The sequence below is a fragment of the Monocercomonoides exilis genome (genome assembly GCF_001643675.1).
Source record: "Monocercomonoides exilis strain PA203 chromosome Unknown scaffold7-2047599, whole genome shotgun sequence".
NCBI classification, from domain to species: domain Eukaryota; phylum Preaxostyla; order Oxymonadida; family Polymastigidae; genus Monocercomonoides; species Monocercomonoides exilis.
Genome location: NW_027150552.1, coordinates 138,589 through 163,464, shown reverse-complemented (window position 1 = coordinate 163,464; position 24,876 = coordinate 138,589). Strand labels below are relative to the sequence as shown.

The following is a 24,876-nucleotide window of genomic DNA, read 5'->3' as shown; positions in this document are numbered from 1 at the left end:
TCAGTATGGCAGTTTTTTTTTTTTTTTTTTTGAACAAAGGTCCATTATTGTAGAGAAATAGCCAAAATACCCGCGAGTGATCGAAGTTATTCTTCAATTTGTGAGAATCTCAATCTCAGTTGCACTCATCTTCTTTTTCAAATCTTTATGAAAAAGTGCAAAGACTCTTGTAAATAACTTTGTATTTTAAGTTTTGACTTATTTTTTTAAAAAAATAAAAAGGCTGTTCAAAAAAAATATTTTTTTCAAAAGCTTCATTGCAAAGCAAGACTCAAAAAAATGAATAAAGAATAAATAAGACCATATATGTTAAACTATAAAATGCGTAGAATAAAAATCAGATTTATGAATTCAACAGAGGAGGCAAGCGCAAAAAGAAATTACACAAGAGAATGCAAAATAACGTTTTAATCTTTTGAAAAAGATTTATTTATAACTGTATAAAAACAAATATTAAGACAATATCTAAAAATCACAAAAGATATTAAGAGATGAAGTGAAATGGTTGATTATATCTCTGTATCTTTAATAATTGTAATTGTTAAAATAGTTTTGACTTTTAAAAACTGAAAACATTGAAAATATTTTAAAAACATTAGAATAAAGCTAAAATCACAAACAAAAGAAACACTTTCCATTCATGAAAAAAAATGTGAATTCATAATTCAAAATAAAATTAAATATTTAGGAAAACATTAAATAATTGTAAAAATTGCGCAATTCAATTGTGAAATGAAGAAATTGTAACTAATATTTATAAGTTAAAGGATCTGTAAAACTTAAAACAAAATGAAAGGTTACAGCTACCATGCACCTACAGCTCCACATCTTCCATTGCGCCCAGCAGATCATCAAGATCAATCTCGTCCAAGTCGATGTCATCTCCCAGCATCCCAAGCACATCATTCACCGAATCTGAGCCATCACCCGACATTGAAGTTGTCGAAATGATTGAAGACAGCTGCATCGCCTCGGTACGTGGAGAAAGCAATGCTCCGTCGTTCGAAGTTGTCGAAGCACCTGAGACAGGCCTCTTGCTCAGCAGCTGCTGCGTCGACCGCTGTGAATCCTGGCTGAATGTGGAGCGTGGAGTAGAGGGAGACGGGAGAGAGAAGAACGAGTGGTCATTGAATGCCTCATCTGCAGAAGAAGACCCATCGGAGGTGTGGATTTCGTCTCTTCCTGCACTTGTATGAGAATCTCTTATAAGACTGAGAATTTCTTCTTTTGACATCATTTTCATTTCGTCTTCATCCAAAACTTTGCTCAGCTCTGAAATTTCTTTCTCGTTTAATCCAAGAGAACGAAGATATTTGGCTTTTTGCTGAGAAGAAGGATCAGAAGAGTTCTCTTTCTGTTTATCATCGTTGGATGCATAAGATTCTGGGACAGCTGAAGGAATAGTAGCCAAAGTGCGTTTGGTTGAAATCTTGAGGTCTTTTCCAGGTTTGCCTTTTGCTTTCCCTTTTCCCTTGTCTTTCTTCTTCGATGAGGCAGTTGCTGTGTCCACAGCAAATGTCACTTTCGAAGGCGGAGCAGACGAAGAGGCAGCAGAATTGGATGAAGACGAAGAGGATGAAGTGCCTTTCTGCTTTTGTCCTTTCACTTCTCCCATCGAAGAAGTGCTTTCGGCAAGAAGCTCAATTGGCATGAATGGAGATGATGTGGCTTTGGAAGTGGAGGTGGAAGATGAGGAGGATGTAGATGCGGATGATGTGGCATAAGAAGAAGAAGAAGAAATAGATTTCAATGATTTTCCAAGTGTTTCCTTTGAATCGTCAATATTTTTGAGATCGTTCAACTCAGCATCAACATCGTTCTCGCCAAAGTTAAAGCTATCGTCGTCTTTCTCTCCGCTCAGCCGGTCGAATCTTCCTCCTCTTCCCTTCGGCGACACCAGAAGCACCACGTCTCCAACATCCACTTCCACCTCAATTCCGTCTTCTCCTCCTTCTCCTTCTTTGTCCAGCAGCTCTTTCGTCTGAATCCCAACCTCATTCAGCGCATATTCACCTTCTTTCTTCTTCCTCTTTACCAGAATGATTATTACCACCACAACAACACTCACCACAAGCAGCACCCCCAGCAAAATCACCAGCCAAAGAAGATTGCTGCCTTTGCTGGGAACGTCATTCGTGTTTGTGATAGTGTTATTGATTGTGTTGTTTGTCACCGGAGGTGGCGGAGGAGGTGGTGGGGGCTCAGGCTCAGGATCAGGATCGGGTTCTGGTTCTGGTTCTGGCTCTGGCTCTGGAACAGGAGTGTACTTGCCGTATTTGACAACCACATAATTTGATTCAAACTTCGTGAGATCGTTTGGAAGAGAATTAGATTTAGAATGAGAAGAAGAAGGCGTTGGCGTTGTGGATGATGCACTCCAAAACAGAATACAAAGCGCAACTTCGGTTCCATTTGGCGCTCCATCAACATCTGCTTTAGGAACATTTATGATCACCTTTTCTTGGCTGACAAATTCTGTTATCTCAATTTCTTGTGTTTCGTTCGTGTGGTTTTCGTGGTAATATCGTATCTGTCCTGTGACATTGCATGGCAGCAGATTTGATCCTTCTATTTCTGCTTTGTACACATCCACGTCTTCTCCTTCGTCAACAACATTTATGCTGCTGAGAATGGGAATGAAATGAAGTGATTTTCTCTGCCTTGCCAGCTTCCCCTTTAAAGTGCATCCCTCATTCACCATCCAGAATGACGTGTTGATTTGATGGCCATCGCCGTTTCTGAGAGAATTCAGTGTGACTTCTCCAACCACACCAGCTGGAAGCGAAGCAGCATCCACAGAGCAGCGGATGTTGTGTCCAACCTGCTGATAGTTCGCATCAAATGAAGGATGATGATTCTGAGAGAACTCCACCATTGTGAATGACGCATCGGAATTGTGAATCGTCAACGCTCCTTTTGGAGAGCGAGTAAATGCCGTCTGAATGAATGTGGCTTTTGGAGATGAGGAAACATGCACAAGCGAGCCAGAAAAAGAACAAAGAGGCGAAGATGAGTCAGGATTCGCGAAACGTGATGAATGAATAGAAGGAAATATGAATTGAGTATTTGATTCGCCTGCAGTTTCTACCTCTTCGTTTTCATTTGAGCTCATTTCGCTTCCGCTTGAAGAGGTGATAATTTCTCCGTTTCCTTCAAATAAGCAATATTCCATCAACACCTCACATTTATCGAGGTTCATCACACTTCCCTTCTCAGCCCATGAAATGCACCGAACGAACGAGCAGTTTGCCAAAGAGAGATTAAGACGTGTTGAAGAAGATGAAGTGAAGACGCACGCAACATCGTTACTGCCATCAGCAATGTGAGTGCGGGCAATGTCTGTGAAGGATGTGTGTGTGATTGTAATGTCCTGATGAGCAGGGACAGGAATAGATGGATCATGCGGAACAGACTCTGGCGGAATCACAGAAATAATCTTCTGAATTGGAGAAGATAGCGAAAATGTGCTGAATGAGCACTCCTTCATTGTCATTTTGCCCCCATTGATGTAAATGATCGAGTAGGAAAGAGAAGGAGATGGGGTAGGAATGCCAGACGGATAGTCAGCTGGATTCAACTTGAACGACACGCCAAACACATCCATTTCTGCGTCAATGCCTTCTGCTCTCATTAAAATATTGTATTTTATGTTCACTTTAAGAAGCACATTCAAGTCCTGAACGAGCATATATGCTGAAGTCACCTGCAAAATACCTTCATCGCCTGATGGCACTGCAGAAGCAGCCGGTTCAATAGCGACTTCTCCTCTTGTTCCAGGGTGTGCAATGAATCTCTTCTCGTCCATCGGAACTTTTGTAGTCAGCTGCGTCTTCTCCCACACAACAATCTGCTGCAAGTCTCCGCTCGCCTGATTGGCTGCATATTCCACGCTTCGGCAGGGAAAAGCAGCCGATCCGCAAAGTGGGAAGTCCTCTGCATATATCTCATTCGAAACATATACAATGCTTCTGTTGAACTCCCAGATGGTGAAGAGATTTGTGTCTGTGGGAAAGTCCACAGTGCCCACGCCATACAGAGAGTTCTCTCTGACCAGCGCTGCCTGTGCCATTGAAAAGTCAAAGCGTGCCATGGTTGCACAGCGGATGAGCGATCGGCAGTAGATGAAGATGTCTTTCCCTTTGAATGCAACATCGTCTTTGAAGTAGTCAAATGAAAATACAAAATTGTCCGTGGAACTGTCGTCCAAGATTAGCAAAATAGCTCCTCCTCGTCCACTTGCCTGGTTCACTCTGCACTGTCTGAATGAAGAATGCTTCACTGTCAAATTCCCTGTATCAAAAAGCCTTGCAAACACGCACCCGCCTCCACAATTCGCTCCGGTGGCATTGCAGTCGATGAAAGTGCAGCCATCGACCACCACATACTGCCCATCCTGCACTGCATTTCCCTTCACAAACGTACCGTTTCCGTTGTTATTCTGATCGCTCTGATAAGTCGAATTCTTCAGCACCACATTTGATGCCTGGTTTGCTCCGATGAAGCTCGACTTGCCGAGATGACACCCAGTCATCCTTGAGTTGTTCACAATCACACTGCATTTCTGTCCTACATCAATCAGCACAGTGTCTGCAACAGATGAAGAAGAAGAAGTGGAATCGAAAATAAGAGAGTCCAAATGTGCTGTGGGCGGAATGGCGACTGCAGGAGACGCTGCACCCAGCGCAACAGACACAAACGGAGCTCCGTTGAACACGACGTTGCTGACAGTGAGTGTGCCAACAACAAGCTTCCCATCGAGCACTTGGAAGAGTGGGTACGAAATGGATGACACGCCACTCTGCATTGCAACACCGCAGCGGGTGATGAGCAGAAGAACATTGCCTGTGTTGTCTCCTCGGGAGACTTTGAAGAGCGAGTCTGTTGAGGAAGCAGCAACTTCATGGATGGACGGAAGGGAGAAAGTGAAGCAGTCAACGAGGAAATGCGACGTGGGAGCAGAAAAACCAGATGAGGCGGATGTGCCTTGAATCAAAAAGGCAGCAGAAGATGTCACTTTCACAAGAGAGGTTTCTGGGGCTGATTGAGAAGAGACGCGATATTGCCATTCTGAAGATGATGCAGAAGAAGAGCTGCCAGTTGTGGGGTTCAGCTGCTCCATAAATACATTTGGGTCAAAAGCATCAGATAATCTTGTGTTGTAGAAATCTCCACCGACTAAATGCACAATGTCATTGGACGAAGCATCGAATGTGATCTTTTCACTCATCGTAATTCCTTTGTAGATGAATACTCTTGTTTTGACTGGTGTTGCATTCACACGAGAAGAATGAGAAGGAGAAGAAGATTCTGAAGTGGAAGTGGAAGTTGTTGGATTAAGGTCAATTGCATGTTTTATTGTTCCGCAGGGAAAGAAGAGGTATCCGCAATGATCTACATCAAAGCCATCTTCATTCGATGACATGATCCATTTGTCCTTTTCAATGAAGAACACAGCCAGCGGCAGAATCGCCTCAGGCTTGTCACTCTGCGAGCCAGACAGCTCCTTCGGGTTGAAGTTGCTTTCTGGAGGCAAAATGGCTGACGGGGGGAAATACTTGCGGGCCTGGTCGTGTTCAAAGAAAGGGACTGTTTCGTTCCGCACGTCCACTGCCAGCTGGTCAGAGCGCACGAAGATGTTCCGCCCGCGGTGGGCGTTGTTGCCGAGGAAAGTGGGTGTCTTGATCTCGAAGTCGCAGAGCGTGCCCAGCAGAACGAAGCGCATTGCACCTCCTCTCCCGTTCGAGTCTGACGCAAGCGACGAGGTAGGCGAAGATGCAACAGGTGCCAGGCAGTTTGTGAAGGAAGATCCGTTCACTTTCCACTGAGTGTTCGCTCTGAGCGTGATGTACAGGGCACTCCCGCCGACTTCTGTGCTCGATGCCTCTGTTGTTATGCAGTCAGAGAAGGAGCAGCTGTCGATAGAGACAGTGGCAGTTCCAGCAGCAGACGAAAGTGCACTCGTCGTGGCCTCCACGTTGATTGCAGCTCCAGACGAGACAGAACGGCTGAGGTAAGTAAAGTTGTTGTGTGTGATGCTCACTTCCTTCACATCCAGACATTTCACAGCAGTAGCGTCGCCGAATGTGAATGTTTCGAATTTTGTGTTGAAGATGAGGGCAGTGCATCCAGACAGCTGGAAGAGCGTCTTTGCCTGGAGCGCATTGGATGAGGTGTAAAGCGGGCTGAATGAAGATGACTGGTCGAAAAAGTGGAAGACTTTGTCAGAAAAATGAGAAGAAGCAGAAGAAGAAGATGGCATGTTCGAAGTGCGAAGACTTGACAAAAAAGAAGTAACTGTAGGCTGCACAACACAGCCTTGCACACAAAGATACCCATTTTCGTTGATTGTAAACAGATTCAGTTGACTATTTGGGATCAATGCAACGCCCAGCAAGCGGAGTTTTCCAGCGTCTACGTTGAAGAGGCTGGTTGTGGTGGTTGAGTCAGATGCTGTGATTGAATTGATAGGCGAAGGCGCAGGCACAGAAAGGGAGAAATCTTCAGCTGGGTCAGGAGCACCTGGCGAGGGCTGGATGAACGACTCGCCGCGAATGGTGATGATCTTCCAGTCGACAGACAGGTTCTTCTCTGTGAAAAGGTCGCCGAAGATGTAAATTGTCTGGTTGATGAAAGGGTTCCACCGCGTGAGAGAGAACTCGATCGTCTTGCACTCAATGTATGTGGTGGTGTAGTATGTGAGATCTTCATTGATATTGGGAATGCTGATGTGGCTTTCCGTCGGCTTGATCCCGTTCCAGGAGTTGTTGCCGCAGTAATACTCATTCACACCTCCCTCAAACTTCGCAGTGACATTTCTGTACGGTGGGTAAGGTAGAATTTGATACTCTTCATCGCCTCGCGGACAGTCATTTGTGGACTCTTGACAGAAAAATAGATGCGGCCGGTCAGAAGTCGAAAACGATGCCATGAACAGCTGCCTGATTGTGTCTCTGTTGAACGATGAGTCCAAATAGACATCGTTTCCCATGGACGAATCGACCCTGTTTCCAATAAAATAGCAGTACGACACTTTCATAGCGCCATGGCCGTTTGAATTCCACATTTCCAATGCGCCCCCAAGTGTCTTCGCCTTGTTTCCCTGAAACAGACAGCTGTGAAAGCTGAACTCGCCTTGTGCTCCATAAGTGTGGAAGCAGCCTCCGTACATCCCGTAGGCCTCGCACTCTGTGAAGTTGTTTGTATCGAACACTGTCCCTGCCTTTTGATGTTCCACATTCAGCGCTCCACCTAATCCTGAGCGGCATTTGTCGAACAAGCAGTTGCTCATCACGCATGTAGTCATGTTCATCATCACCAGTCCCCCAGAATGTGAAAAATTGCTCCAACCATATGCCGCTTTTCTGTTTTCTCCTCTGCGAAATGTGCAATTATTCACCGCAAAATCACCAAATGGAGAAACAGCATACGCACAACCACCTCGAATCTTGTTATCTTTTGATTCAACATAACAATCTTCAAAGATGCATCTCTCCAGTTTGAAGGTAATGTAAGAACCATTCACGCAAATGCCACCTCCACCAGGCTCAGCAGTTCGGTGGCATGCAGAAAAGTTACAATCAAAAAATTCTACTGTTCCTGATTGAAAAACAGGGAGTGCTGAACCTATGCTTTGATTTGTTGTTGTAGTGAATGATCTTATAAATGAAGAGTTTTCAGAAATAAACTTGTTTCCCATTGAACCAACTGAACATACTCCATAGAAAGCATCTTCGCAGTTCAAACATTCGCATCCTATCATTCGAGATGAATGTGTTAAAGATCTAGATTTTACAGAAAACTTTGTTTCGAAAGAATTCACCCAATAAGGTCGAGATATATTTTCAAAGTTAACAAAGCTTTCGATTGAATTGCTTAATTTTGGAGAACACAGGAGTGATGATCCTTTCACAACTTGCAAATCTCGAAATTCAGAGAAAGTTAAGCTTGCCTTTCCTGCTTCGACTTTTGAATCTATTAACGAGCGAATGGTGCGATCATGATCAAAAGTGAAAGATAGGGAAATATTCCGAAGATTAACGGTTCCAGATGATAAAAAAGTTGATGTTTTAGATATTGGATTTTCAATTGTTGTATCGCGCAATGTTAACAGTGAAGCGGCATCAAGATCAATCACTGAAGTAACAGTGTTTCCAACAAGCTTTACTGAATCAAAAGTTAACGAAAAGTTTGATAAAGAAAATAGATAATTTTTAGAAGGTGACATGATAACGGTCGATAAATCGGGTCCTCCAATAATGGAAAATAATCCATCTTCTAATTTTCTACCTGCTGTAATGAATTTCCCTTTTTGTAATTCAATAAGATTATTTCGAATTGTATCATGCGATTTGGTGTTGTTAAAATAAACATCCAGGCTAAATGTTGATGCATCAAATGTATACACAACAATAAAAATAATTCTGAGCAATAATTGTAAGTTATGAATCATTGAAAGTTTTTGTAGCACAAGAACAGTTCGATATGATCACTATTATATATAATAAATTATTTAGATAAATATTTTTTTTCTTAATTGAAGTCTGATTCATAATTCATTTAGCTTTCATACTATAATTATGCTTTTCATTATTATAGAAATTATTAAAAGGCAGTCGTTTCTGAATTAAAAAAAATTCCTATTCCTAAGGATTGTTAGACGAAGAAAAACTAATATTAAAAACTGAAGTAACTGTGTGACACATAAATCCAATCAAATTTAGAAATATCATAAATTGTATGTTCTACATAGACAATCAACAAAAAATCTCAAAAACTCGTAAATAAAGCTGATAATCATTAAAAAAATAAAAGAAAAAGAAAAAAAAAATATAAAAATTCCAAAAAAAAAGAATTTATAACAACAAATGAACAGCTGAATTTTCAAATAAAAACCGAACCAAAATGTCAAAAAGAAAATTACATACGAAAGAATTTGCATCGCAAAAAAATATGATGACAAGAAAAAATTTCAACTTTACCATTTCTCAAGGGAGCCAAGAAAAGGATCCCTGCTGCAGAATACTCTGCCAAATTTCATGGATAACAGGATTAAGAGGTGGTTCAAATATTCTATTTCTGAATGTTCTAATCATTTTCTTCTTCTTTGCTTCCTCTTCCAATCGTTTCATTTCTGCTTCCTCGACTTTTTCTGCTTCTTTTTCTTTTTCCTCTTCATTATAGTAATACTCATCTATTTCATCCAAAATCACGCTCAGCTCTTGCAGACTCATATCTATTTGAGTAACTTCTATAAGTCTCGCTGCTTTCTCATTCTCTCTTGTTTCCCTCCTCTTCTTCCTCTTCTCCACTTTCGCCTTTTTTTCAGCTTCCATTTGCCTTTCTTGCATCCTCTCCATCCGCCGTGCTCTCCACTCCTCTGCCCCTTTTTCCTGTTCTTCGATGCTCCTTTTTGGTGCAATTTTTCCCCACGCCCGCAACTTCTTCTTCAAATCAAGTTTCGGCTTCATTTTCTTCACATTACAAGTCACATAATACCACAACACACAAAACACAACCAGCACAGCCACAAACCACAGCATCATCGGTATCATCGACAGCATCATGTTTCTCTCCATTTTGTGTGCCCGCTCAATCAGCTCGTCTGTCACAACCACAGCTGACATGAACCGCTCTGCCCCTTTCCACACCTCGCCACTCGAAGTGCGCGGATCAAACTCTCCAATCCCATCCAGACACAGAAGAGGGATAAGAATGATGATAATCCCAGCAAATGACCCAATGGCAATCCCAGCAAAACGAATGCTTCTGCTGCACATGGCAGAAAATTCATAATCCTTCATTGGGCGAATGTTGAATATCAAAACATTAATAAGAATTATTGTTGGGAAAAGTGGGATGAATATAACTGTCCACGAGTTTGTAATGTTATCTGTTTGTTCATTTGTCACAGATAATTTTGATCCAAATAATAAATAAGCCAATCCATAAAAAGAAAAGCAAAGAAATTAAGAAAATAAATTGGTAGAAAATAAAATTCAAGATCAATAAAAGTAATGATGCAAAGAAACTATTTCAAAGAACACATAACATTGCTTTCTCTCAAAGCAATGAGTTTCAAATTCACATCAAAGCAAAGCTCTCTCTTTTTTCTATGTTAACAACACATTCTGCATACACCACATATTGACCAAGAATAGCACCCATGTCACAAGAACCCCACAGCATATGATTGTGAAGAGAACAACATTGCAGCAAACACCACCACTGCATCCGATCCAAAATCCAAAGCATATTGACTGAACATAACTCAATACAAAGAATACAATGAGCCACATAATCATATGCACAATTACTCTTTCATTGCTCAGATTCACAATCTCTTCCACAAATGAGTCGTCTTCTGAGGCTCTGTTAAAAATGGTTTCATTGACTGAAAAGTTTTTGTTTTGTGTGAATGTTGCGTGCCGACCAACAACTGGTCCATCAACCAATCGATTGTGCAGGTTGAATATGAATCCATAGCCATCTGCCAAGTAGTCAACCCCTGGACACAATGTGATATCCAATCCAATAAGAAAACATCCAATTGTGATATAAAAAACCCAATAAGCTAAGTCTTCTCTCTTTTTCGAAAGAAATCTGTACAGAAAAACGGTAAAAGTGACAAATAACATGAGAGCAATACGAAATTGCCATTTTGACTGAGAAAGGCTGAATGAAAACACTGATCTCGTCACTTTGTTCACATCCAAATTGGAAACGTTCGGATCGTCAGATAATTTGTCGAAAACAGGACCCCGAATGCAATTCATTGAATAAAAGATGGCAAAAAAGAATAATATCAGAAACACAGCAAGAGCAATCCACATCATTATGAATGAGCAAAGGCAGATTTTTGGATGTTTTATTGCTTCTTTTAGATGGAGCATATCATTCCATATACTTCGTCTTTTCCCAAATAGCTCTTCCGTAAACGTCCCGTACAATTTAACTGTATCCTTCCAACCTTTCGCGCTCAGGCCAAATCTTGTTCCATCAGAGATTTCCTTTAAAAATATTAAAAAATATGACTGTTCGGTACATTCTCTCTGAAATAAGCAAAAATCCAAACATCCGTATTATTTGGATCGTACATATCCAGATCCAGAAATTCGTTTTGATTCAAATTTATGTTGTCTTTCAAACGAGGAAGCTCATCAATAACAATTTCGTGCCAGAATCTTCCAATTATCAAACGCCAATGAAACTTAATAAAAAATTCAAAAAATGCATATGCAAACTCTTCTGTATCTAAGATTGAGCGAAATTGCTTCGATGTACCCATAAGATTCATTTTTGTTTTGGTATCACATAACATAAAAATTCTGGTGATTTAAAAAAGTTGAAACTAAAGCGGAGCAGAATGTCTTTATACCTTTCCCATATGTCTTCTGACACATCTATTTTTTTCAAGAATTTGTCCAATCAAACAGAAAATCAATAAAAATTAAAACAGACTTTTAACGTCAAATGAATCATAACATTCGTCCGAGGAACAGCTTAATGATTCAAATACTTCACAGGAAGACAAAGGAACAAATTTTTTAGGAAAATTTTCCATTAATCCATTTTTCATTATGAAAGGAAAAATTTATTGATCTGATGCATTAAACATTTAATTCTCAATCACACAATTCTATCATTTTGCATTTTCAATCTTCAATGAAAAAAATAATAAAAAAAAAAAATAAATGTGTGACGCAGCAACGGTGAATTAAAAAAAAAAAAAAAAAAAAAGACAGAGAGAGAGAGGGAAAGAGAGAAAGGGAAAGAGAGATACAAAGTGAAAGGAGAAAGGGGATAATCTTCACAGTAGTCAACAAATAATTGATTGAACTGAAAAATTTTGAAAATGATTTACTAAATCTTCATTTTTTCGTGTGTGTTTCAATGTCAAAATTTGTGAAAAAGAATGAATTATTCAACAAAAGTAATTGAAATTCTATCTTGTAAATTTTGAGATTTTGCGAAATGCATTCGGAAATAAGTAATTTCCGAATATAAATTATTAGTTTCACAAAAATGAAATATCAATTTGCTCGAACTGAAAAATTTGCAGTGCAAATAATTTTTCGTTACCAAATATAAATAAAAAAAGATTTCACAAGCAAATAATAGGTTAATAATATTGTTCGTATATCCTTTTTCATATTACACAAAAACTTTTCCAAAGACCAAAAACTATCTTTCACGAAATTTCCCCAAATAATTCCTTTTCTCAACCCAAACTGATCTCAATGGTTGATTTCAGTTTCAAAAAGTGTAATGTTGACGTTCCACATGAACAGTTAATTCATTTAGCAATGGTCCCAACTGTGTACAGTTCTCTCTCTAAACAGAGAAATTAGATTCTTTCTTATTATTAAACTGAGTTTGAGGTCATCCGCTGCTCTTCTGCCTCCATCGCTTTTCAATGTCAATTCTAATCTCATTCTTTCTTTTGCAAACCAGTCCAAATCTCTTTCTCCAGAAAGGAAAAGATTCAGATACCTCAACAAATGCTCCTTAACAGGTGAATTGCGAATTTTGGTTTCGATGAGATGGTTTGCTTCCTTCAGCGATTGTTCAAAAGGAGGAGGATCAAAAGATTCAACATGAGGCACCAGAATTTCTTTCAATACTTTTCTTTCTTTTTTCATCTTTCCTTCTTTCTTTGATTCGTCAACTTGCTGGTTATCTTCATTAATTTCAGTTTTTGCAGATTTTTGTAAAGTTTTATTGTTCTCAGTTCCTGTGTGTAAATGCTCACTTGCATCAGCATTATTTTCAGCTTCCTCATCTTCTTCATCATCGTCGTCGTCCGCAATTACTTCTTTCTGAACCTTTTCGCACTTCAATTTGGAAATTGGCTTTCCTATCTTAGAGTGGATAACATTTGTAATTGCATTGGCAATGGAATGATCAACAATGCCGGAATCCTCCCAGACCCCATCTGGAGAACGAAATGTAGTACCCGTCTGCTTGTTAATCCATTCTGTAAGGTATTCGACACTCCGCTCCCCCTTGAAATTCACTATTTTATTGGTACCTTTCATCTCATTTGAATCGAATTTTCTTTGATCAGTTTCATTCAAAGAGTAGGCAGGGAAAAACTTCATTTGTGGATACGATTGGATGTTATAAGAATAAAGGCATTTTGCATTCTTTTCAGCATTGATAATTGCAAAGCGGACATGATCTTCAGGATAAAACAATTTTGATGTTTCTGAAAGAATTGGTAAAAATTCTTTGCAATAATGACACCAATCAGATACAAAAGTGACAAAAACATTCTCTGATGGATCCATAACGATTTTGTTGAATGTAGAGCAATTGAGTTCTGTAATGTTTGCTTTTGTCTCATAAACGAAGTATCCTATCTTCTTTTTCAACCATTTTGTCATATGCTTCACACTTCGATCTCCTTCATAAATATCAACATCACTTGTTAATTTTCTATGTAGAACATAAGTTGGATACGATGATATTTGAGCAGATTTACAAACGGATTGATGAGAAACGCAGTCAACTTCTGCAAAACTGATACGCTCCGAACAATTTGCAAAATTATATGCCAATTTTTGAAATGGTGGACCTGACCTGGTGCAATGGCCGCATCCAGTTGAAATGCTAAAAGAAAAATTACAGAAATTATTACATGTATTAATTTAAAAAAACAAACTATCTCACAAAAGCATTGTTATTCTTTAAAAATTCACCATAAGTTTGTTCTGTAAGTTGTACGACTTCACAAAAACATGTTAGATAAATGTTAAAAACGCAAATAAATAAATTTAACATGAATTGAATAAACACAGAAAATTGCAATGGTTAATACGATCATGGAAAAGAATAATGAGAATACTGCTCAGAACACGTTTTCACAAATTGATCGTGATATAAATGAAATCGATAAAATGCTGTTCACTTCATCATCGCATACAATACATACGGCTGAACGTGCTATCACAATTACAAGTCAGGATATATATCAGCCTCTTGATTGCAATCCTTGGGATTTTATTGATTTTGAAAGATTTAAAATTCAACAAAGAAATGAAAGTGAGATAGCAATGCTGTTGGTTTGCCTTTCTTTCGCTTTACTACCTTCAAATTTTTATTTTAACAAATGTTTTCTTTTCTTTTCTATTTTCTGGGGGGAAAAAACGTCTTTCAAGTCAATGATGAGAAAGCAAGCTGATTCCTACATTGCGATGATGTATACATTTCGAAGCTTATCTGTTACATTTTCTGCTCTTCAAGAAGTTTGTTTACATTAAAAGTTATTTTGAAAGCTAAAATATTTTTTTTTTCAGAAGAAGCAAGGAATAGCGCCAACAATTTTAAAAAGAATAACAAAAGAACAGCTATCACTTCTTGAAAATCGCCTCTACAAGTTACTTGCATTTTTTCGATTTTCAATCGATTTTTCGACACTTCTTGTCGATATATTTGAGTTTTTATCATCTTTGAATCCTGAAACGGTGTGGCATTTACTTTGAACATAGAATAGTTTTTTCTATAACCCTTTTATTTCTTTTATTTTTTATAGGATATCATATCTGAACCATTACTATATGAACTAATTGAAACTCTTGATAAAGTTGTTGTTCTCAATGAATTAAAATCTAGAAAAGAATCTCCAACAACTGATATATCCTATTATAAGCGTCTTATCGCTGCAACGCGCGAAAACGAGCCTTCTGATCTTTCAGGAAGTTTGGATGATATGCAGAGGTTTTTCGGATCTGCAAATTCAATTGTCGATCAAATAAAAGGAAAGATGGAATCAATTTGGGGGTGTGTCTTTTTGATTGCTTTTTGAATTTTTCATTTATTGATTGTAATTTTTCTTTTTTTGTTTATCATTTGCGGAAATTTGCATTTTTTATTTGAAAAAAATGATAAAAACAATTAACATTTTGTTCTTTTCTCTGCTCATCTTCCACCCATCTCTACTTCTCATCCAGTGTTTCCCTCCCACTTATAAACATTCTGAATGAAATTCTGTCATTGTACCGCCGTCACACACCCTTTTCACCTACAGAAAGGCACATGCTGTTGAGAGTAGCGTCGCTCTGTCTGTATCTTCTGGATGGGATGGAAGTGGTGGCAGAGAAGGAGTGGAAGGAGGAGAGGAGGAATGGAAGATCGCTGGTGGAGAGGATGAAGATAGCGAGCAGAGGAAGAGGGTGTGGAAGCAGAGGGGCAGCAGAGGAAAGAGAAGGAGGAGGAGAGAGAGAAGAAGAGGGTTTTCAGTTTATGTCTGTGATTCGGCTGATGAAGCTGATGGGCACAGGAAACATGGTGTTTGAGAGGGAAAGAGTCTATTTGGGTGGAGGAAGCGTGGATGGCGGGAGAGTGAGGGAGAGCGAGACAACAAAAGGGAACATCAAAAAGAGAGGGAGTGTGCTGAAGAAGGACTTCAAGATCGATCTCGATGGGCTGAAAGGGTTTCTCATCAAGCACCCACGAATACCTTTGTACTACGAACTCACTTTCATCACACTCAAATTCGTGAAAATGGTATTGTCAATTAAGCATTTTTTTTTATTGAATATGTTCATTTTTTATGTTCAACATTCATTCATTTCTCTTTTTTTTTTTTCATTTAATTCTTTTATTTTTATATTGCTTATTCTATTTCAAATATTTCTATTTTATTTATTTATTTATTTATTTATTTATTTATTTATTTATTTATTGTAATTCTCTCTCAGTGCAAATTCTGGCCTGAGCAGCAGTCTCGCTGGAACGAGGCGCCTCTTCCAGCAGCGCGTGCACTCATTCAGAAGGCAGCAGCATTTGAGCGGACAACCGCAGCAATTACAGCAAAATTGGGGTACATCAGCCAGATGCTGAAGGAGAACAAGGAATACAAGCGGAAGGAGAGGGAGAGGGAGAGGAAAGGGAAGAAAGTGAGTGAGAGAGAGAAAGAGCAGGAGAGAATCAAAATGGAAAGAGAACGCATCATTTCGGCAAAGCTGACACCGACTGACAAGGAAGGTCTGATGGGACTGCCTTCATACAATTCTAATGCTTCTCCTTTGACTCAAGTTTCTTCTCCTTCTTCTTCCTCTTCCTCTTCTTCCTCCTCTTCCTCCTCTTCCCCTTCTTCCTCTCCCAAAACTCCCACTTCTCCCACCTCTCCTTCCTTTTTCTCTTCTCTTTATGCTTATTCATCCAGTGTCATCATGGAAGCTATGCAGAACTCAAAATCTGCTTCTTCTTCTTCTTCTTCTGCTTCTTCTTCTTCTTTTGCCAAACCAGCCAGTCGTTCCAGCAGTCTCCACTCATCCTCAACTTCTCTGACTTCTTCCTCTTCCTTCAACAATCTTTCATCTGCTTCTTCTTCTTCTCCTCTCCCCCTTCCAATTGATGATGTCCCTTTCTCTTTCCCTCCTCTTCCTCCCAATCCGCGTACCTCTTCTTCTCTCCCTTCAACAACATTCTCTTCCTCTATCACTTCTACCAGCGGATCTTATTCCATTCAATCAGAACATTCCTCTTCTTCTTCTGCTTCTTCTTCTGCAAATAATAATAATAATAATTCATCTAATTCTTCCATTCTGACTGATCTTCTGCTTCCTTCCTCTCCTCCTTCTTTCTCCATCTTCCCGTCTCTTCTCCCTTCTCCCTTTTCCTTCTCTGCCTCCTTCTCTTCTGCCTACTCCTCTTCCTCCTCCTCCTCTTCCTCTGCCTCTTCCCGCCAGCCCGTCTTCCTCCGTGTCATTCGCTATTCCCTATCCAACAGCCGCTCCATCGACATCTACACGGCCTCTGCCTCTCTCACCCTCTCTGCCCTTGTCCTCCTCTGCCGCATGAAGCGCTTTCTGATCGAGTTCTTGGCAGCCAAATATTCTCTCTCTGCCTCCAATGAACAGCTGGTGCAAGCACTGAATGACGAGGCACTGATCAACAAGGCGGCGGGGCTGCCTTTCAAACAGATGAAGACAGAAGAGGTGTCTGATTATGAGCGGTGCATAAGGTACAATCTGAGTGTGGAAGAGCGCTCAGCACTGACAGTCGTGGTTGGGTGCATCAAAAGCCTGGCGGGGCAGATGCTGAAGGAGAAAGAGGCACTCCAAGCAGCCGCAGACGAGGTGATGATGAGAGAAGTGGAAGATTTGTGTCTGTATGTGGTGGAGAAGCTGTCAGAGAAGGTGAGGAAGAAAGGTGGGAAGAGGTCGAAGGAAGGGGCAGAGCTGATGGCGGTGGTGCAGCAGGTGGGGATGGGCGTGAGGGACAAAAAGGAGAGGAAGGCGAGGGTGAGGAGGAGGAGAGAGATGAGAGAGAAGGAGAAGGAGAGGGAGAGAGAGAGAGAGAGAGAAAGGAGGATGGGGAATGAGGAAGGAGGAGAATTTGTTGGAGGAATGGAAAGAAGCATTTCAGAGAGCAAAACAAAAGAAAGACAAAAAATGAGGAATTCAAAAACGGAAGAGGATAAAGACGATGACGAAGATGACGATGATGAAGAGGAAGAAAACAACAATACAGATGATGTTGTGCTTATTGATGAGGATGAGGCAGAAGATGTGTTAGTTTCGCCTGTTCCACCACAAAGCATTCCAATGCCTCGAACAGATGCTGATGATATCAACAACAACAACAACAACAACTCATCTGAAAGCGAAAGGAGAAGAGAAGATGAACAGAATAACAGAAGCTCAAGTGTTACTGATCCTCTTTTGGACTATTTTGGGTCATTTGCACCACCTGCTCCTTATATTCCTTCTTCTTCCTCTTCGAATGCTTCGAATGCTTCTTCTTATCCACAGGTTTCTCTTTCGCCAACGACTTCTTCTGCTTTTGTGGACAGTTCTGTCCCACAAGTGCCAACTCGTCCGCTTCCTTCCTTTTCAGCTCCACTTTTCCAACCAGCTGCTCCGCCTCCTCTTTCACTCCCTTCCTCTTCTCTCAGCATTTCTCCCACTCATTCATCTTCATCCTCCTCCTCTTCTTCTTCTTCTTCTGTTGATTCTTCACTTTCCAATACTTCCAAGCCATCCTCTTCCTCTTCCTCTTCCTCTTCCTCTTCCTCCTCTCCCCCTCATCTCACCCACCCTCCAACCCCCACCCAGCTCTTCCTCCTCCGTTCTGTGCTCTCCTTCGTCTCCTCCCCTCGCTCCCCTTTCTCCTCCCGCTCTCTCTTCTCCTCTTCTCTCCTCGACTCCTCTGACCAGCAGGAGCTCCTCTGCTTCCTTCGCGACTTGCAGTTCTTTTCTCTGCTCCGCTGCGTCTCTGCCTCTCTCCTCCAGCTCTCTTCGTTGGGCTTCCTCTGGTTTAGAGAGGAATACGTGGAGCGGGCGAGGAGAAGAGGGAGGTCGCAGTTTCCGATCGAAGACTCGCTGCCTTGGATTCTGACACACCACACCTCGCAGAACAGAGTGTGTGACATGGACAACGTCATTCAGATGATATCGTTGTACACAGACGCTGCAGATGTTGCATTGAGAGATCTGAAGTCTCGTTTTCTGTTTGAAGAGATAGAAGGAGAGGCTAAATTGGGCATGGAGCAGCTGAGGGTGGAGCTTCCGTTTGCCATCTTCCGCCACTCGAAGCGAGTGAATTCGCTGAAGTTTGTGGGGTCGGAGCATCGGCTGTTCGGAGAGATGGGCTTGTCACTGAGGAGGAAGAAGAAGGGAGGCATTTTGAGTGTGCTGAGTGGCATCACAGGTGTTGGAGGAGGAGGAGGAGGAGGAGGAAGTGGTGGGAATGGAAGTGGCAATGGGAGTGGAGTGTTTTTGGCTCTGAATGGAAGCAGCAGCAGTGGAAGTGGAGGAAGTGGCGGAGGAGGATATGGAAGCTATGTTGGTGGAGGCAGTAGTATCATCAATGGAGGAGGAGGAGAAAGAACAGTCAGTGTGAATGGAGCAGGTGATGGAAGCAGCATCAACAATAACAGCAGTGGCAGTGGCAGCATTGGGGAGCGTACAGCCTCTTCATCTTTGTCTCTTGTATCGCCAGGTGTGACTGGAATTGTGGGCGACAGATCCCTCTCGTCTGCTGCGTGTGACAACGACCCTTCGCACAGACGGATTTCTCTGATGCTGTCTGGTTCTGTTGTGCTGGGTGACTCATTTGCAGTGCGGTCACGAAAGCAGCAGATGCAAGGCGTGTCTCGCTTTCCTCCGCCGTTCATTCCGTTCGCAAGTCTGCTCACTTTGGACAGGAATGTGTCGATTGTCGGCCACCGCATCGACTTCTCCTCGCTTCTTGTGGAGCGCATCGAAGACATGCTGACAGAGAATGTGAAGGTGGCGTGTGCTCTCTTCTCAAAGAGGGAGACTGTTGTGGCTGCTGACATTCTGCTGCGTGTGCTGTTTGAGATCCACCAGTCGCTCTTCCGCAGAGTTGAAGCACGCAACACGTGGAGGGACATTATGAATGCCCGCACAGGCAAGTCCTCTCTCGTCTGCTTCTCTTCTGTCATCTCTCAGAGGATGGCTGATGTGGCGGTGAATGATGTTGTGGAGGGAATGCGCTTCAACCTCAACACAATGCGCTTTGTGCCTGGAATGATGCTTACTCCACCTCAATCTCTTCTCAAAGGAGGTGATCCAGTTGGAATGGCTTCTTCATCTGATCCTTCTTCTTTCTCTTCTTCTTCTTCTTCTTCTTCGAGATGTACGAGTGTGTTTTTATCTCCTTTGTCATTCTCTTCCTCTTCCTCTTCTCAGTCTGACTCCATCCTCTCTTCTCTCCCTTCTGTCTTTGGCGATTGTCTTCGCCTTCTCTCTGATTGTGTCCGGATGCAGCGCCATCGCTTCAATCGCATTCCACCAGAAAGACTCTTCACAAAACATCTTCTTTCTCTTTTTGCCGAGTCAACAGGCACAAACACCCAGTTCTTTGCCTCTTCCCCTCACCTCCTTTCCTTCCTGCGCTGGATTGAGCCTGAAGAAGTCTCGTTTTTCCTCCTGTCGCTTTCAGATGAGCTGCCATCGGCTGTCAAAGAGATCGTCACAGCAGGCGTCGCATTGGCAGCCACTCTGCCGTATTTGGGGAGAGAAAACACGGTTTCCTCTTCTTCAGACGCACGCAGCGTGGACAAGAAGCTGTTTATGCGAAGGAAAGAGCTGTATGCTCATTCGACTGAGCTGAGGAAGTTTGCGAGTGCGATGACGAGGCTGGGGAATCTGCTGGGGATGGTGCTGCTGTTGGATGAAGGGCTAAGTGCAGTTGATTCAGAGATGTTTAATTTGGGGTCAGGGGCGATGGGGTATGGGAAGGCAGTGACGATGAATGTGAGGGAGAGGGAGAGGGAGAGGATGAAGTGGAGAGGGGAGAAGGAGAAAGAGAAGGAGAAGAGTAACAGTGTTGATATGATCGAATACACAATTTTGGGCAAGAAAGCGAAAAGCACAGCAGCAAAAGCATTGAAAGAGAAAGAAGACAGCAAACAGAAAGAAAGAGAGAAAGAGAAAGATAAAGATAAAGATAAAGATAAAGATGCTCCATCTGATTCCATCTCTTCTCCTTCCTCGTTCAGCAGGAAGTCTGTTGAGCTGCGTGCCTCGATCCGCTTCCGCCACCCGAAAGAGCCTTCCATTGGAGACTACCTCACTCCTGCCGAGCTCATCCACACAGCCATCGACCCTGAAAAGCTCAGCTATCATTCCTTCTTCTCTCCTTCTGCCTCTCCTTCATCTGCTTCTGCTTCTTCTTCTTCTTCTTCTTCTTCTTCTTCTGGTTCTGTTTCGTTGTTTTCATCTTCCTTGTCCACTTCTCCTTCTTCTCGGACACTTTCTGCTAATTATGCCCCTGCTCCAAACTCCCCTTCGTCTTCGTCTTCAGCTTCAGCTTCGTCTTCATTCTCTTCCCATTTTTCCTCTTCTCTTGTTTCCACATCTCCTTCCTCTCCTTCTTCCATCTCTTCTTCTCCTCCTCCCCCACCAACTATTCTTTCTCACACTTCTTCCTCCTCCTCCTCTTCTTCCTCTTCTTCTTCTTCTTCAACTCCAACAAATTCCTCTCGTCCTATTTCATGTAAAATATCTACAACTCCTTCATCTTCATCTTCATTGTCATCTTCTTCTCCTTCTTCCCAAGCTCATCTTTCTGCCTCTTTCTCCTCATCCCACACAGCCCCCGTCTCACCTTCTTCTCCTTCTTCTCCCTCTTCTCCTTCCCCCACCACTCCAACCTCTTCTTCAACTTCTCCTTCTTCCTCTTCCTCTTCCTCTTCCTCATCAAGATATCCGAATCTGTCTCTTTTCCCTCTCTCTCTGGCACCAGCTGCTCTTCAGACACACTTCATTCACAGAAGACCTTACTTCACATACTTTGTGCATCGGCTGTATCACGCCATTGCTGATGTTAAGGAAGAGATTGCAGAAGCAGTCGGAAAGGAGAGAGAGGAGAAGAAGGAGGAGATGTGGAAGATGAGAGTGGAAGGAGGAAAAGGATTTGGTGGTGCAAATGATGAATCCAATCAATATTCTCAATCATTCTCATCATTGTCATCATCATCATCATCTCCTTCTCCTTCTCCTTCTTCTTCTTCTTCTTCTTCTTCTTCTTCTTCCTCTTCTTCTTCCTCTTCTTCTTCCTCTCATTTGTTCTATTCTCCATTTGAGTATTTTCTGAGTCCCCATTCGAAACACACATTTGTCTCTCCTCCTCCCACTTCTCCTGAACAGCATCTGAAATCTCCCTTCAAAAGCTCTTCTTCTGCGCCTTCTTCCCGTTCTGCCACTGCTTCCTCTAATTCATTCAGTGCAAGTGGTGTTGTAAATCCTTCTTCTCTTTCTTCTTCTCTTTCTTCTTCTTCTTCTTCCTCTTCTTCTTCTTCTTCTTCTCTTTCTGCACATTCCAAAATGTTGTATGAAGTCTGCTGTTCTGTCTTCGATGCTCTCATTTCCTCTTTCCACACCTCTCATTCTTTCGCCTCGTGTTCTTATGCCTCTCAAAATAGCTTTGCTTTAAATGGATCAAATCCTTCTCAAACTTCTTCTTCTTCTTCTTCAGAAAATTCCTCTTCTCCATCTTCCTCTTCTTCTTCCTCCTCTTCTTCTTCTTCTTCCTCGCTTTCTCTTCGCCCACCCTCCAGGCCATACAACCCGTCCTGTGAATGCTTTCCCATCAATTTGTGGGAGAATTACGGCGACGGGCTCATCATGGGCATCTGTGCTATGCTCCATCTGTGTGGGCAGATGCTTCCCTTTGCCGACTGCTGCACATTCAACCTTGTTGACTCGATGGGATATCTCATCTACTACTCGTCGAATGCGCCATCTGCTGCTGATGGAGCGGATGGCTCGGACTCGTCTGCTTCGTCTTCTAATTCATATTCTTCATCATCTTCTTCGTCGTCGTCGTCTTCTTCTTCTTCTTCTTTTGCTTCTTCTGCTTCTTCTTCTTCTTCCAGCTCTTCTGACAATGAGCAATCAAATAGTTCTTATTCTTCCTCCTCTTCCTCTTCTTCTTCTTCTTCCTTTGTGCCCATTTCTCTCTCTTCTCCTTCGTATTCCACTTGGTCTCTCAGAGTGTCTGCCATCTTCAACACTTTCTCTTCTCTTCTCTCTTCTTCCGTCTTCCTCCACCCTCTCACAAAACTCCCTTCTCCTCCTGCCAATCCTTCTCCACAAGCTCTTTTCCGCAGTTCCACCTCATCTTCCTCCTCCTCCTCCTCCTCCTCCTCTTCTTCTTCTTCTTCTTCTTCTTCTTCTTCTTCTTCTTCTCTTTCCTCTCTTTCCTCTCTCTCTTCTCTCTTCAACATCCACCAGCACACTGCCAAGCGTCGCACAGTGCAGCTGATGGAGTCCTTCCCTTCGTTAGACAATCCCTGTGGCTGTGTGAGTGCGAATGCTCCCTGTGCATATCCAGACATATCACTGGGAATGCTGCTGAGTGAAGATGTGGCGGAGAAGAGGAAGGAGATGAGGGAGATGAAGAAGAAGATGATGATGATGAAGGAGGCGCAGGAGGCAGGAGAGGCAGGTGGGTCATTGAAGAGCAGCAGAGAAAAAGATGAAGTGGTTGCTTCAACTTCTCCTTCATCTTCTTCTTCTCTTTCTTCTTCTCCCTCATCTTCTGCATCACAGCTGATTCAGTCTCCATTTCAGCATTCTCTCAAAAAGTCCAGTGTTGCCTATCCTTTGCCTCCACCTGCACGAATATAGTCACTATGTGTTAGTTGTTACGCCGGTATTTTTTTGTAATTTGATTTGTATTTGAATAAAATGTTATAAAACATTGTTTTTATTGTTGGAACAATACTTCACAAAAGTTCAAATAAGGCTGTTTATTAAAACCAGCTAATGTTATATTAGGAAGAGAAACAAAGAAATGTTTTTATTTTTTTTTTTTTTTTTTTTTGATAAATTTTTTGTGATTTGAGACTTTCCTTTTTCTTTTCATCGAGAATGCTCACATTAGATTGAATTTTTATTGTGATGCATGTACTCTTTTCTTAATGATGGCCTGTTTGGACCTTCATATTTTGATAATAATCGAGTTTTTCATAAATGGAAGTAAAATTTTTTTTGAATGTCAAGGCGAGTATTTTTCGAAAAATAATAGAAACATCGTTTGTCTCCGAAATCTTAAAAAATAAAACAATTTTAAACATATGTTCAATATTTTAATTTGTGTTCATTGCTTGAGCAAGTCTTGTAACTGGAATAAATACCACATTATTCTCCAAAGATATTCATTTTTTTATAGCAATCTATTTTAATTTGAATACAAACAATGAAGCTATAAACAGTTTCATTGTAACTTGAATGATTAAAAGATAATGAAACCAAAGGGCAAAAAAAAAGTCGTTCATATTTGAAATGCTAAGCAGTCTTTGCTTGACTGCCTTCTGGTTTCATATGCTCTTTCATGTATTCGATTACTCCTTCAGTTGTCATCGGCATTCCTTTCTCTCCTTTCTTCCAATTCACAGGACATGAACATCCATTCTCATCGCAGAATTTAAATCCATTAACCAAACGTAATGTTTCTTCTACAGAACGTCCAACAGTAGAGTCATTCATCTGCACTGCTCTAATCTTCCCACAAGGTGCAATAATGAATGTTGCTCGAATGGAGTATCCCTCTTTAAGCAGGACTCCATATGATCTTGATATTTCCCCACTACGATCGGAGATAAGAGGAACTCGAATAGGAGCAAGGCCTCCTCTTTCTTGTGGTGTCTCTGCAAAAGCTTTGTGTGTAAACTCTGAATCAGTGCTAATACAGCAAACTTCGCATCCTATTTTTCTGAATTCATCAATTGCCCTTGAATGCTCAATGATTTCCGTTGGACATACAAAAGAAAAATCTGATGGGTAGAACATCAGAACAAAATACTTTCCTTTCATTGAGGCTGAATCGAACTCATAAATCTTCCCTTCTAAATAAGCCTGTGCCTTGAAATCAGGCGCTTGCATTTGAGGAATTAATGCCATCTTTATTTCGAACAAATTTCTCAAATTATTAAAGATTATACAGACTCATGTCATATATATTATGAAATGATACGATTGTAATTTATTTTTCAAATTTTGTTAATTCTTTCAAAATTGTTTTCTTCGGCAACAGCAATTAAAATCTCTTTTGTTGCTTCTTTATGTTCAAATGTAATAAATTCAAATGATTATTGATCGCATTTCGTGTTTCAGTTTAATTGATTTTCATTTCATTAAATTTCACCTAGATTCAATATTTATTCAAATAATAAATAAGTAAAAAGAAAGTGTCGAAATACCTTCAAAAACAATCAAATATTGTGAATTGGTTTAAAAAAGAATAATGAAGACTAATTTCTTATGGGATAAGAAAGATAAAAAAGGCTTTCTTTTTCTTTTTTCATATCAATATTATGTCCGAATTTTCCTTTAATTGCTTCATTCATCGAAAAATGAGAAAAAATATTTTATTCACATTTGAAAACTTAAAAATAAATTA

At 41.1% G+C, this 24,876-nt stretch overlaps 5 protein-coding genes across 5 annotated transcripts; 1 reads left to right on the top strand and 4 right to left on the bottom strand.

Annotated features, from left to right (window-relative positions):
* Positions 1-224: 224 nt before the first annotated feature.
* On the bottom strand, positions 225-8,490 carry MONOS_4632 (uncharacterized protein). Its single transcript, XM_067874723.1, has one exon. It carries the CDS (start codon positions 8,447-8,449, stop codon positions 815-817), a length of 7,635 nt encoding a protein of 2,544 aa, XP_067733233.1. The 5' UTR covers positions 8,450-8,490; the 3' UTR covers positions 225-814.
* A 78-nt stretch (positions 8,491-8,568) lies between these two features.
* On the bottom strand, positions 8,569-11,600 carry MONOS_4633 (uncharacterized protein). The gene is made up of 6 exons (XM_067874724.1): positions 11,458-11,600; positions 11,375-11,399; positions 11,241-11,324; positions 11,072-11,180; positions 10,136-11,006; positions 8,569-9,889 (listed from the first exon to the last, which is right to left on the bottom strand). The coding sequence occupies exons 1-6, from the start codon at positions 11,573-11,575 to the stop codon at positions 8,985-8,987; spliced, it is 2,112 nt and encodes a 703-aa protein (XP_067733232.1). The 5' UTR covers positions 11,576-11,600; the 3' UTR covers positions 8,569-8,984.
* A 333-nt stretch (positions 11,601-11,933) lies between these two features.
* On the bottom strand, positions 11,934-13,779 carry MONOS_4634 (Protein disulfide isomerase7 precursor; the record flags this gene model as incomplete). Its single annotated transcript, XM_067874725.1, has 2 exons — positions 11,934-13,608; positions 13,661-13,779. 2 exons carry the CDS (start codon positions 13,777-13,779, stop codon positions 12,297-12,299), a joined length of 1,431 nt encoding a protein of 476 aa, XP_067733231.1. The 3' UTR covers positions 11,934-12,296.
* A 116-nt stretch (positions 13,780-13,895) lies between these two features.
* MONOS_4635fu4636 (uncharacterized protein) lies at positions 13,896-23,439 on the top strand (the record flags this gene model as incomplete). Its single annotated transcript, XM_067874726.1, has 6 exons — positions 13,896-14,060; positions 14,157-14,243; positions 14,295-14,462; positions 14,531-14,778; positions 14,949-15,504; positions 15,699-23,439. 6 exons carry the CDS (start codon positions 13,896-13,898, stop codon positions 23,100-23,102), a joined length of 8,628 nt encoding a protein of 2,875 aa, XP_067733230.1. The 3' UTR covers positions 23,103-23,439.
* Positions 23,440-23,631: 192 nt separating this feature from the next.
* MONOS_4637 (Thioredoxin peroxidase) lies at positions 23,632-24,739 on the bottom strand. Its single transcript, XM_067874727.1, has 2 exons — positions 24,677-24,739; positions 23,632-24,621 (listed from the first exon to the last, which is right to left on the bottom strand). Exon 2 carries the CDS (start codon positions 24,375-24,377, stop codon positions 23,763-23,765), a length of 615 nt encoding a protein of 204 aa, XP_067733229.1. The 5' UTR covers positions 24,378-24,621; positions 24,677-24,739; the 3' UTR covers positions 23,632-23,762.
* Positions 24,740-24,876: the final 137 nt, after the last annotated feature.

Coding starts and splice junctions, on each gene's coding strand:
- MONOS_4633 (XM_067874724.1), bottom strand. CDS start 11,575: ATGAAAAATGGATTAATGGAAAATTTTCCTAAAAAATTTGTTCCTTTG. Junction 11,181..11,240: donor TCAATCTTAGATACAGAAGA/GTTTGCATATGC, acceptor GATAATTGGAAG/ATTCTGGCACGAAATTGTTA. Junction 11,007..11,071: donor ACGATCCAAATAATACGGAT/GTTTGGATTTTT, acceptor ATATTTTTAAAG/GAAATCTCTGATGGAACAAG.
- MONOS_4637 (XM_067874727.1), bottom strand. CDS start 24,377: ATGGCATTAATTCCTCAAATGCAAGCGCCTGATTTCAAGGCACAGGCT.
- MONOS_4632 (XM_067874723.1), bottom strand. CDS start 8,449: ATGATTCATAACTTACAATTATTGCTCAGAATTATTTTTATTGTTGTG.